Genomic DNA, 12,949 nt, shown 5'->3' with positions numbered 1-12,949 from the left:
TATTGAAATGCAAATGCTTTAGCAAAAATGACTGTATGATGGCTTTGATGATAATAATAATGTGTCAAGGAAATAGCTTTGGATATATTTATGTTTAAAGACTGCAATACAAGTATGTCCACAGTCACACACCATGTGCATAACCCCAAAAGGAGTCTGCAAGAGCGGAACGACTTGATCGGTCCATTTAGCTTTTCACTGGAAATTGTGGTGGATAAGGGCCAAAAAAGTGTCGTTTCTTTTTACTTCTCCATACCTCTGCAGAAGAAAGAGAAAGCCTTATCACTAAATACTTTTGAAATGTAGAAATGTAATGTTTTGTGCCACACAACAATTTGACTGTAAGCTCTCGTGTTCATTACAGTGACTGAGTGCTTCGTGTGTGTGACTAGACTGCAGCTTTAAACGTCAAAACAAAGCCGGTTCAGCTAAAGCTTCACTGCAGAGCTCTGTAATGTGTCAAGGGAGATGGAAAGAATAAAAGATGCAGCTGAGCAACAAGATTACGTGTAATGAATTGGGTTACTTTCTTATTTTGTTTTTTCCCTCATACTCGTGCATACAACACACAAAAATGTTCACAGGACAGGTTGAAACTTTGTAAAAGTTAAAAATATGGCTGCAAGAAGCGTACCACTAGTCTAAACTGTTATTAATAAACTTAAAAGAGAAGTCTGTTAAATGAACTTTATAGGTTCCATTTTACTCTAACCTCTACTTTTACTGAAGATAATTGGGTTTTCAATTATTTTCATGTGTAGTAAATGTATTAAAACTATTTAAATACGATAGCAAATAATGGGCCTGGGGATTCTTTGTTATCAGACAACCTTGTGAAAATCAAAACAGCAACTGTCACTGTTGAAAAGATTTGATCTCAACAGTCAACAGCACAGCAAATAGCTCTTTGCTTCTCTTTAAGTCTTACACTTCGCACGGAAAGTGATGAGGCTTCGGTACAGAAATGTTAGTCAGAGCGCTGATGGGGCTGCATGAGAAACAGTCGAAGTTGTAAACAGGACAGAGCAAAACGGGTAGAACGCAGTGGGCGGGAGAGACAGGAAGACAGGAAGATGTAACAGGTAAGGAAATAATGACACAGAAGATGGGTAGAGAAGAGAGAAGATAGACAGAGAGAGAGAGAGAGAGAGGCACACCTTGAGGAAGTTGGTTGACAAAATAACAAGGGGAGAAAAATAGGTGCATCTTTTCTGAAGGTAAAAAACATTTTAATTTTTGTTATATTTTAATGTCTCACCCTAAGAATACCTATTTAATGATATAAGCAAGTGTTGTGGTGCTCTCACAAAACTTGCACTGCCTTTCACAGTGTTGTCTGCCATTCATAGACATATTATTGACGTTTTTTAAATACTTCTTCATAGGATGGAAGTGATGCGGTGCTTTGTGGCTGTCCTGATGCTCTCTGCACAGTCGGGGCTCACCTCTCCCCTGGTAACCATTTCCCTCCTCACTTTATCTGCCTAATTCATCGTATGATTCACTGTAAAACCTCTTGTCATTTGATTTTTAAAGTATAAGAAATAACACTCACTGTCAAAGCTATACACACTAAAATTAGTATTTGTCATTTTGCTGAACATGACCTGTATGATGAGTTAGACAAGCCTTTGTGGTGGTGTTGTAGTGGTGTTTAGCTAGCTGTGTTCATGTGTTAACACACACAGGGGCGCCAGAATGACAATGTGGATGACGGAGAGTGTAGCATGTGTCTGCCAGGTAAGAAAAATATGCTAATATTCCCCTTGGGTGGGCTTTTTTTTTATTCCTATATTTCCCCCTGTTTTTCTCCCTCTGTCTGCTCCTCATCTGACTTTGACTCACTCTTCTCGTTGTTTTTATCATCTCAATCAGCAGTGATTAATGTTTGGAAAGAAGTGTGACTAAAAACACTGCGACATTTCTATCTTTCTCTTTCTGTCTGTCTTTCTCTCTGCCTGTCTGCCTGTCTTGATGAAAAATGACGCATAGTGCACGCACAGCTCTCTCTCTGTCGTATGACCACATCCTTCATTAATATGCACTCTGGGCCAACAGTCTCTCTCTGCTCTCCCTGTCACCCTGTTGTTCTCCGCTCAGCCACTGCACTGCCAACAGTTCACCACGCCCCCCATTCGTCATTCTTTCCGTTCCTTTCTTTCTTTCAGGTGAGTACCAGTCGTCTTGTGGTGACTGTAAGCCCTGTCCCGGCGGCACCTACACATCTGGCCCGAACCGTGAACCCAGCTGCCACTACTGCTTCAGAGACTGTAGATCTGGTAAAGCCACTCTCCTGCCATTATTTCTACTATCTAGTTGACAATTTCATCACTCCCTGTCAGAATTATGATGATAACAGTCATCTTCCATAAACTACATTTCTATAAACGAGCTGTGCCAATGCTTACACTCACCAGAGGGCTCTGTTGTTGCTCTGTCTGTCTCAGGTTATCATCTGGAAGTGGTTCAGAACTGCACCAGTACAACCAACGTCAGGTGTCGCTGTGAGGCTGGTTTCAGGTGCACCGACACAGACACACTCACACAAAACTGCAAATACTGCGAGAAGATCCGTGTGACAACCACAACCGGTAAATACTGAGCAGTGGCATGTTTTTACAGTTTCAACCATTTCAACCACACCATGGGGCCTCATGGAAGACAAAATAATCCTTTGACATAAGAAAATGTTCAAAAATGATGCCAAGGGCTATGCAGCACTTGTGTTAAGGGGCCCAGTAGAGAAGTCCAGAGTACATACTGTGCTGTTGGTGGTGCTGATATTTCAGTGTTAGGTGGCAATGGGAGGGGGGAAGAGGGGAAGAGAGGACAACGGATCGCCATGACACAAGACTCACCCTGAGCTCTCCATAGCTACTTAACAGAACAGATTATGGCCATCAACTTTTCTTTTGTCCATTTAATGGCATGGTGTTAGTTTTTTTGTTCTTCTGTGTTCCAGTGGCACCGGCTGTGACCTCAGGCCGTATTAACCAGACTCAAGCTTCCTCAGGACACAGCAGCACTTCCACCACATCCTGCCACTCTCCCAAGTGAGTCTTACACTTCTGCAGTGAAACAATAAACACCTCACAGACTGGAGACGCAAAATCTGAATCATTTGAAATCAAACTAATATGAGATTGGGATTATTTCAGCATCTGGTATTACAGATATTTTAGTCTAGCCTCATAAATGGTACTTAAAATGTGTCAGTGTATTTATTCAAGACCTCACTCTTATCTTACACAGCTGTGGCTCTCCGCTAGTCGCTCCAGGAAGAAATGCAACAAGTCGCAACAATGGTGAGTGTGTGTGTTTAATTGATATTCACTGTTTTAAAACAGTCAGTTGGTTAGAAATTCCAGTAATGTTGAGATTTTCCACTCTCTCTCTCTCTCAGACAAGACGAGCAAAGAGCTGGCAGCCATCTTGTGTCCAGTGGTGGCCATCGGGTGCATCGCCCTGGTGATCCTGTTCTATGTCCGTCGCCCAGGAGATGAAACATGTTTCAAGCTAGGTGAGATGGTGTTTACATCTCTCCAGGACAGGTTCAGTTTCCAGTGACTCAGCTGTTTGATCGATAGCAGCCTTGAACACTTAAAAGTGCTCAACGGGAAACAATAAAGAAATCACTTAAGGCCTCTAAGTTGTGTGATTAGCGATTTGTCATGAGCGTTGCAGAAATGTTTAAGAACAATGTTATCTAACTCATATACACTATGATTCATCATTGATGAATAAGTGCAATCAGTATGAAGAAAATTGTTTATTTTCTATCATTCATTAATTTCATCTTCTGATTTCCAGCTATTGTAAAGCTGTGTAACGAGGTAAGTGGCTAATTTGAAGGTTTTTAGTGCAAATTTGATTTACAGATCTGGTTTTGTTTCTCTTACATGTTTTCCCCAAACTGATTGATGTGCTCTTCTTTAGGGAGGGAGAGATGCTTCATCTCACAAGGCTAAGGAGCCAACTCACCAATACCCCAGAGACCCATCTAGTCCTCTTGCAGCAGCCACTCTGGGTACTGATGAATGAAATGAAGATATATTTTTTTATGTGAAATATCTTTACTCTTAAGAAAATAAAACAAACTGTAAAGATGCAGCTGTCTTACTGTTATGAGTTTGACTTGTGATCAGTTGTCCTAATCTATATATCGTAGTGCACAACTACAGGTCAATTTGTGTGGAAAAACTGGGTATTTCTTTATTTACACCCTTTTGTCTATTAATGTCTCTCTCAGGTCAAGTCCATGTCCACAATCCAGGGACGGTCATCTTTAGCTTGCTCAGTCAGTTTACTGGCCAAGCTGATCCGACGGCCAGACAGGGGGAGAAGACGAGAAAGGCAGCGAGCAATGAAGAAGAAGAAGAAGAAGAAGAAGAAGAAGAAAGAGACTGTCCTGTGTTTCACCCCACGCCCTCTCCCTCCGTTCACCTGTCTGAGGAGGAGAGGAATGGAGAGGTGGACAGAGTATTCTTCCCCTCTCAGGAGCAGGGGAAGGACTGCCACATGTCCAAAGAGGAGGCGCTATGATGCATGATAACAATCCCAGGAGATTTGTGTAAGTGGTTGTGACCACTGATAATCTAGACCTATCCTAAAAGCATTCTCTCAAAGGAAGGAATCGTAAAACATCCACAGATGAGTGTGGAAGAGATTTAGCATCTTCATCTTCCTCTGGCAAGCTGTGGAGGGATCACAGCACTCTACAGTGACACCGTCTCTACAGGAGCTGGGGAAACTCGCGGCGCCCACTGCACACCAGACCATAGTCACCGAGCAAGAACGAAAGTATACCCGAACATTGATTTATACTCCAGTGTCAAGTGTTTTCATTCTGGGAAGAGCAGCTGGAAGGTGATCCCTTTTGTAAGTTATAAGTTAAGAATGTACTATACTCTTTAATAAGCTCACTTTGTCAGCTCTAGCTAGTTAGGTTAACATGGATGTTTGTTTTGCACAAGTAATTGGCATTTTGATTACAATTAAATGTTATTTTAAATAAAGAACATTCGAAGTAGAAATGTAGTTTATTAGTGATTGAAGTGATTAAAAAGTCCCTTTACAAAACAGTTCTGTTTCAAAAATCTATCTATATACACAAATATCGATAATTGTAAAGATGTGACCATCTTCAACATTGTTGTGTACCATAGTACATACAGCCATATAGCAACATAGCATTTCTAACCCACAGTTTCAGACTTTATCTCTATGTTCTCTTTTCACACCCTTTCATGATCTTAATGTCCCGGATGTTGAATGGAAACATCATGGTCAAGTTTCCTCTTAGGCAACAGCAACAGGCCTGAAAAATCCGTTACAAACGTTTCAGTATTTCCATTCAACAGCATGGACTGGAATGACATTTGGCTCTATCTGTCTTAAATGTCCTAAGGAATGAGAGACGTTTTGCATGCGCTCTGTGTCACTAAATGTCCACCTGTTAACATCTTGCTAATCCAAGTTCAGGTTAGATCATTCCCGCAATCAACACCCATCTTGTCTTTCCATTAGGCAATAGGTTGGTCACATTTCCCACACATCTCCTGGACAGGCATGGACACTTTTTCCTCCTCTGTGCCGGTCGGTGGAGTCTTTTCGGGGGCAAAGCAGCCTGATGAGCCCGTTAACAACAAGAGAAGAAGGGAAGGTGTTTGCAGGCATTAGATTAAATATGTGAGACATAATAATCAATTAAGATATGCAAATTCACGTCTTTGCACAATTCGATACGGATGTACATGCCGGATAAAAGCACTGTATTGTATTGTATTATTGCAGGCTTCATTTTAGTGAATGGTACTAACCGTGCTCTGATCTGATCCATCGCAGAGAAGGCCTGAGTTTTGTGGCCACAGCGATTACGGTTACCCCACACACAACACCAACTGCCACCAGGAACCACTTATTATTTTCTGCAGGAGCTGAGAGACATCGTTGTGAAATTGACGTTAACACTCACTCAAGGGTCAATTTAATAATTTCCTTGTTTTTATATACAGTGCTATTAGTTTACTTCACCTTTGCTTGGAGTAGGCTTGGCTGTTGCAGGCTTGGCTGTTCCAAGTGTGTTGGTTGTTCCAGGTTTGGCTGTTCCAAGTGTGTTGGTTGTTCCAGGTTTGGTGACTGGGTAGAGGAAGAGAGTAAGTGAACTTATCAGCTCTCTTGACAAATGGGCATTCACACATAATAGTTAAATGGGAATATAAAACCATACTAACAGTACAGTATAAGTAAAGGGCAATGTACAGAGAGCCGGTCATCAGGATTGAGCACTAGTGCTTTGAACACATTCTGACTCCTTTATTTCTGAATAACAGGGCGCTGTTTCATATTTAATCATATCACTCCGCAGTCAAGAAGTCCGGACCGTTTTGTTGATTTACTGCCTGCAGACAAACACTTGGCTAACCAAGATTAGAAACATGGAAGGTTTTCCCAATTTATTTGGCGAGCACAAAACGTTTTTTTACTGCTGGTTAGAGGCTGAACAACAATCTTACCAGATTTGTTGACGTTGCTATGGTTACAGTTCTCTCTCTGGTGTTACAGTGCAAGCTACAGACGTTGCTATGGTTGCAGTCCTGCTGAACTCTTTTTTTCTTTTTTGGCAGAAGCTTGAAAATGACTTTGGAATGTAATAAAACCATTTTAAATCAATATTTCTTGTGAAAGGTTCAATGAATTTGGTGATAAGCGGAATAAGATTCGCATCGTGGTCTTGATTCAACCTGTCTGGGTTTAGGCTATTTATTTATTAAAAGTTACACAAATTAAAAATTACTTAATGCACAATACAAAAAAAATTGCTGCCATTTTGGTTGAGTAGCCTACCTGTGGTGGAGAGGTGAGTGGTGCTTGATGTCCGCTCACAGCCGAGACAAAGGGGTCCTGTGCATCTGTAGCCAGGCTCACATCTGCACTCTGCATTGTGAGTGGTATTGCACGCTGACTTCAACTCCTGATCTGTTGTAACAAAAGCACATTTGGTAACAATGGTCTTGAAATGTATAGTATATTCCTGTATATGCATATGTGTGTAACGAATCCACACACACACATGCACGCAGGTTGTCTTTAAAACACTAAATGATTCAGAATATGAGAAAACAGCAGAGTCTAAATGACTCATAACAGGGCATGACACAGGTAGAGATTATGGTTTTAACTAACTTACCATCTACAACACACACACACACACACACACACACAGCTGGTATTTCTCATTCAAAGCAGTATTTTACTTTGATGAAACATTTTCATTCTTAGAGAATGTTTTAGCACACATACTTTCACATTAGTTCATGAACAAGCAGACAGGCAACTACTGAAATCAGCTACTCCATGGAACCATAGTCATCACAAATCTACAGCCTTTTATTTGGTCTCTGTCCATTTGCATATGCTTTAATAGCCAGTCCTTAATCTAAAAATCACACTTCTAACACATACAGACTACAACAATGACACCAGCAATAACAGTAATGGCTTTAAGTCGATGGTCATAGTTCACAGAAAACTTGATCCACATTATCAGCATGTTTGGTTGGCGTGATTACATGTTGTATTATCTTCAGTACTCTCTATCGCCTTGTTATTCTTAGCTTATCTGATGCTGACAACCCAATTTCCCCATGGGCGTCATTAAAGGTCAATCTACTCTAATCTGATCTGATCTTTAGACAAGATTATCATTAAATCTGCAAGTAAATCGTGTAACTATATGATACTTTATTGACCACTGTAGGTAATTCTCTTTTCACTTGATTTTAAGTAGAAGTGAAAACGTTCGACTGTAGTGAAATATTAATATGACAGTGTAAAAGTATAATAGTCCAATCTGTAATTGCAGAGTGGCGCCCCCTTTTGAAACACTGTTTCCCAGAATGATGGAAAAAACATCCAAACCTTATTAGCGCAGGTACATTAGAATGAAGTATGAAAGCATCAATGTATGAACTCTGATGAAGGTCTGACTGGACCAAAATATGAGTGAATAAATGTTTATAGTGTTGTATTGCAATAGCAGTGTCTGCCAGGATCTTTTTCATATTCATTAAAAACTTTCCCCCCGATATTAGTTTAGCTTGCACAGCAGTTTATTGGCTTGAAGACATTTTTTTTTCGCTTTATGTGATTGTCTGAGTTTTGACACAAATACTGACAATATGTGACAGCTATCCACGAGTTCTACATGTATCTTGAGATTTCAAAAGGTTTGTTTACATTTGTAATGTTTGTAAACATTGGAATAAAATATGGTTGCCCTTTAGATTAGATTAGAATAAGTACAGAAAGTTTCAAAAGGCGTATTTTCCACCTACAAGTCCCCAAAATTCAGAATCATATAACTTCTCTCACTTCTGTGTTTACCCCAATTTCCACTCTGACATTTAAAAATAAGCAAACAGACTCTATTTTTGCTCACCTGTAGCAGATCATAGACCTGAGAAATAACATCAAGTATGACATTTCTGTCTGGTACAGTTTCCGATGTTTATCTCTTTACTATTTTTTTTTTTTCCACTGACATGACGATGGTCTACCACTATCAACCTCCTCATGTCCCCACCACCAGTGGTGGGATGTGCTGCTGATGCTGATAATATTGACATTTATTAAAGCATGAACCTCTACTGCTGAATCCCACCCGGCCCATACCCATCCCAAACCCCCTTACGTGGCTGACTCAGGGTTTCTCAGACCCCCCTCCCTTCTGTCTCTCTCTGACTGTATCCCACCGTGACACACAGGATGGGGAAATCCCTTGCATATAGGTTTCCATGGCTACACTTCTCTGAAAGTATGACCCAGAGACAGAGTTCAGCAACTACCATGATTCTGCCTTTGGGGCTTTGTACAGTAATTGGTCCAAGAAACTGGTTTTGACCGCTGAGAGATAATGAATCATACAAAACACACACAAGACACAGCCACACACAGATGTGCACTCATATGAACACACGAAACTAACATTAGGGGAAACAATGTTTCAAAAGGGGTCACCATGCTACAATTATAGATTACTTCACTATGGTAGAACATTTTCACTTCACACACGCCTCAAAATAAAAAACAGATCCACTAATGATATCTACTGCTCTGGGGATCTGTAGTCACCTATAACATTCGGGGATATTTCTGTGTTCTCCTTTTACTTGCACGTCTTATTCAGTATAAAAATCTTACACATATGAATTATGGCAAATGTGGAGGTTTTTAACTTTTATTTTCTGTGTCTGGGGTTATAATGGATGTATTATAGGGCAGCAAGGTGGCACATAGACCTAACATTATTACTATTATCAAGGTTGGTACTGTTGTAGTTTGTATGTGCTGAAAGTAGGACTTTTAGATGGTTCAGGTAGGTCACACATACACACACACACACACACACACACACACACACACACTGACACTCCCAATACACACACTTGCAAAGTCACTCACGGCTCGCTTTGCAGTCATTGCAGAAAATGCAGTTCTGTTGCACGTTGTAGGTAGATGTGAATCGTTCACCTTTGCAGGGTAAACATTTTATGTAACAGTTGAATTCACTTCGTTCTTTCATGAAGGAACCTGAAATACAGACAGTAGTTTAATAATGTATCATAGACTTACGAAATTCTCTATTAGTCTTACGGTAGTTTTTCTTCACAACATCCACAAGTATTTTATGACAGTTATAATCTGTTTGCATTAAAACTGAATTCTGTCACACCAAGACTTAATTACAAGACAAAATACAAGTCACTGTACCTGGTGGGCACTTGTCACAGCACAAATCGTTTGGCCTGGAATATTGCTTATTTTTATCACACTGTCGGGAATGCACAGAGGGATGGAATATGAAAATTAAACTAATATAGCAGAGTGGCTGCATCTGGGAAGAAGGGAGAGAGGAAGAAGAAGAAGAAGAAGAAGACGACGACAATGATTAAATGGGTCAGATACAATCTCATCATACTATCAAGAGACATTGAATGAAACAACAAGCATCTTGTAAAAATATTAAATGAATAATATTCCCACGAATGATGATCCACAGTTGTGATATCACCAGTTGTATAATACATTCGCACAGAAGTTGGCAATGGACTTACACAACTTACATTGTATGTCTGAAAAAATATACACGGGTGCAGTAGGATCTTTGTTGGCAAAAAGAATAATTTCCTGACATGTTGGACATGCCTTGTCTGTTAGCCCAGTGATAACTCGATACACAGACACAAGACAGACGCACTGACAAGAGCGGTGTCAGTGCTGTCGTACTGACAATGAAAATTTCCCTGACACCAAATCTAATACAAGACAAACACTGGGGGCGGGAAATTATTTTACAAATCAAAATTATAAAGTTATATCCTTGAACACGCTCAGGAATTAGACAGGACACTCTTATCGAAGACTTGACTGACAGCTGAAGTTGAAAATGCGTTGCTACTTACCGTGGCTCAAAGAGGATGAGAAGGTGAGAGGAGATGTAAGCTGGGACCCTCTGAGTGTGTGACTGAACAGGGGACCAGAAGGGTTATTCATAAAATGTCAGCAATGACTCATAAGAAAACCTGCCATTTAACTGATCTCTGCAATCTCTTTCTACCTTCTCTCTGTCTCTCGACGACCCCCCTGGTTCTGTGTATACCACTCTAGTCCAAAAACATGCCCCCCTCCACCCTCCACTTTTTCCACTGTCACCATCTCTCTCGTTTCATCCAAAACATGATTTTTGGTTCCAAACTAATCTTCCTGATGTTCTCTCTCTCTCTCTCTCTCTCTCTCTCTCTCTCTCTCAGTGTGTCTCTCTCTCTCTCTCTCTGTCTTTCTCTCTCTCTCTGTCTAATTTCACACTCTCTCTCTTCCTCAGCAGTGCATGACAAATTGATTTCAGTTGAACTAAGTAAAATATCAAATACCACTCATTCTACTCCAACTGGTTTTACAGAAAAGTGCCTGACCTATTCATACTGTTGAGAAGATAAACATTATTCTAAGAACTGAGATTATGCTGATGAGCAGCTCAGTGTCTGAATGTGTCTAAGAGATGGAGAGCAAGAGAGAGAGAGAAAGAGTTTTCCTTACACAATGCCAAATACACAGATAAAAGAGGAAAGTTCCTTACTAAAAAGTGCACATAAAATCCTATAATGGACGTGAAAATGTAGCAGATACCAAAATATAATATACCAGGTGAACTATTAGATATATCTACCCAAGCTGCAGAGTATCTAGCAATCTACTACAGGCAGAGAGGCAGGCAGTGGGACAATTAGCCAGGATAAGACTGTAATATTACAGTCTTAGCCCGGCTAATTGTTATGTATTGTTATTGTTATTTAACATATTTATGTTCCAAAACGCTAGCATAATAGTTATAGTTTCTATAACTGCATTTGTTTAATCTGAGATATTAGTAATACCTTAATGTGTGCCTTCTTTGGCAATGTAAGAATGTTCTTATCATGCCAATAAAGCTTTGTTGGTTTAAATTGGATTGGGAGAGTGAGGGGCAGGAGGTCTGAATACTGCTTGGCATCCGTGCCAGTCAGCCGTCGTGTTGTGGTAGCCCCTGCTTCACTTCAGTTTTCACAGACGCCTGGCCACATCACATGACTCCTTGTCAACCGTCTTCAACTTACAGTCAAGGAAGCAGCAGGGGGGGCTGCCTCAGGCCCTGTGACGCTCTAGAGATGACTGGACAGGAGTTAGAGCAAGCCAGGCCATGCTTATCTAGAGGTTTCAATATTAGGCTGCCGACTGTAAGTATTAGTGTGTTAGATCAGAACATGAAAGGAATCTTTGCCAGGAACATGTTGACGGTTCTGTGATGAAGTAAACAGATAGTGAACAAAACTCATTTCCTTTTAGACTTGAGTCCCAAAATCTGTACACAGACTCAGAACTGGGCCTAGAGGGCGTCCAAACCTCACAGCAGCGTGTACGTGTGTGTGTGTGTGTGTGTGTGTGTGTGTGCGTGCGTGTGTGTGTGTGAAACTTCAGGCCCGCACGTGAGAGTGTACGCACGTGCATGTATGTGTATGGAATGTATAGCCTACTTAAAACGTCTATGTATGCGTGTGTGTGTGCCGTACTTTGAGAGAGAGAGAGAGAGAGAGAGAGAGAATGAAAGAAAGAGAGGAACAATAGGAGTTGGTGAACACGTTTTTTTTTTTTAACTCATTGAAAGGAAGGATGTGGTCTTTCTAAGGAAGCACTTGTCTTGCTCTGCTGAGTGAGCTCGCTCTATGTACCGGTCAGATCACGCGAGTTTACAGGGTTGCAGGCCTGCTGGATACCCTGTCACCCCACCCCGGAGTTGCGGTTTTGTAGCGTTTATTATTGCAGTCCGGTCCTTCTTTATAAGCCCCTACATGCAATTATGGTGGTGGCTCATGTTTGATTTTTTGGTTTTTTTTTGTTTCATTTTTTTTTTCTCTTCTTACTGTTTGCATTTATAGGAATTCCAGTCACATGCCTAAAATGTAACGGGACAAATCCAAAACTGTAAAGCAATACAGGCTACTACTATTTTCTTGCATTTGATAATTGCAACATCTTTTAACCTGAGGTATTATACAGCTCATATGCTATTGCTAATGAGGTGAGTCACACCGCAGACCTGCCGCTCACCTGTTATCGTAGCTCACATGTGTCTACACGACCTAACCTTGTCTTGCCAAACATCAAGTCTCCTGTTTCCTTGAAACCAGCGCGTGACGTGCCCAGCTATTTCCCGTTTAGCCCGCCTCCGCTCCGCTACAGTCGACAACGACCGTCGCTCTGCTTTGATTAAAATAAGTAACATTATATTTAATATACATTTATGTCGCGATATGGATCGGAACTAACAGACGACGTTAGCAGTAAAGTGGTTGTCCAGGTAAGGTGACGGTAAACCTCTGTGTCACTGTGGGAATGATAGATCCATATCTGA

General features: G+C 40.8%; 2 protein-coding genes across 3 annotated transcripts; one reads left to right on the top strand and one right to left on the bottom strand.

The window, feature by feature from the left end:
• The first annotated feature begins 1,094 nt into the window (after nt 1-1,094).
• LOC139919528 (uncharacterized) lies at nt 1,095-5,079 on the top strand. Its single transcript, XM_078287036.1, has 11 exons — nt 1,095-1,217; nt 1,386-1,455; nt 1,689-1,740; nt 2,169-2,279; nt 2,448-2,591; nt 2,963-3,053; nt 3,253-3,305; nt 3,404-3,520; nt 3,811-3,833; nt 3,937-4,027; nt 4,250-5,079. The coding sequence occupies exons 2-11, from the start codon at nt 1,387-1,389 to the stop codon at nt 4,540-4,542; spliced, it is 1,044 nt and encodes a 347-aa protein (XP_078143162.1). The 5' UTR covers nt 1,095-1,217; nt 1,386; the 3' UTR covers nt 4,543-5,079.
• On the bottom strand, nt 5,079-12,769 carry LOC139919550 (uncharacterized). 2 transcript variants are annotated; one of them, XM_078287037.1, is made up of 8 exons: nt 12,646-12,769; nt 10,464-10,525; nt 9,772-9,895; nt 9,463-9,591; nt 6,847-6,978; nt 6,034-6,138; nt 5,820-5,936; nt 5,079-5,626 (listed from the first exon to the last, which is right to left on the bottom strand). In XM_078287037.1, exons 3-8 carry the CDS (start codon nt 9,893-9,895, stop codon nt 5,523-5,525), a joined length of 711 nt encoding a protein of 236 aa, XP_078143163.1. In that variant the 5' UTR covers nt 10,464-10,525; nt 12,646-12,769; the 3' UTR covers nt 5,079-5,522. The 2 variants fall into 2 exon arrangements, with proteins under 2 accessions (XP_078143163.1, XP_078143164.1); XM_078287038.1 differs by lacking the exon at nt 12,646-12,769 and having other exon boundaries at nt 10,464-11,086.
• Nucleotides 12,770-12,949: the final 180 nt, after the last annotated feature.

This window comes from Centroberyx gerrardi, chromosome 12, assembly GCF_048128805.1.
Source record: "Centroberyx gerrardi isolate f3 chromosome 12, fCenGer3.hap1.cur.20231027, whole genome shotgun sequence".
NCBI classification, from domain to species: Eukaryota; Metazoa; Chordata; class Actinopteri; order Beryciformes; family Berycidae; genus Centroberyx; species Centroberyx gerrardi.
This window is presented reverse-complemented; position numbering and strand designations above follow the sequence as displayed.

Bases quoted from the DNA above. Each gene is read 5' to 3' on its own strand.
- LOC139919528 (XM_078287036.1), top strand. From the start codon at position 1,387: ATGGAAGTGATGCGGTGCTTTGTGGCTGTCCTGATGCTCTCTGCACAG. The intron at 3,054-3,252 runs GTGAGTCTTACA...TATCTTACACAG, and splicing joins ACATCCTGCCACTCTCCCAA to CTGTGGCTCTCCGCTAGTCG. The intron at 3,306-3,403 runs GTGAGTGTGTGT...TCTCTCTCTCAG, and splicing joins TGCAACAAGTCGCAACAATG to ACAAGACGAGCAAAGAGCTG.
- LOC139919550 (XM_078287037.1), bottom strand. From the start codon at position 9,895: ATGCAGCCACTCTGCTATATTAGTTTAATTTTCATATTCCATCCCTCT. The intron at 9,592-9,771 runs GTACAGTGACTT...TCTGTATTTCAG, and splicing joins CTGTGACAAGTGCCCACCAG to GTTCCTTCATGAAAGAACGA. The intron at 6,979-9,462 runs GTGAGTGACTTT...TTGTTACAACAG, and splicing joins CAATGACTGCAAAGCGAGCC to ATCAGGAGTTGAAGTCAGCG.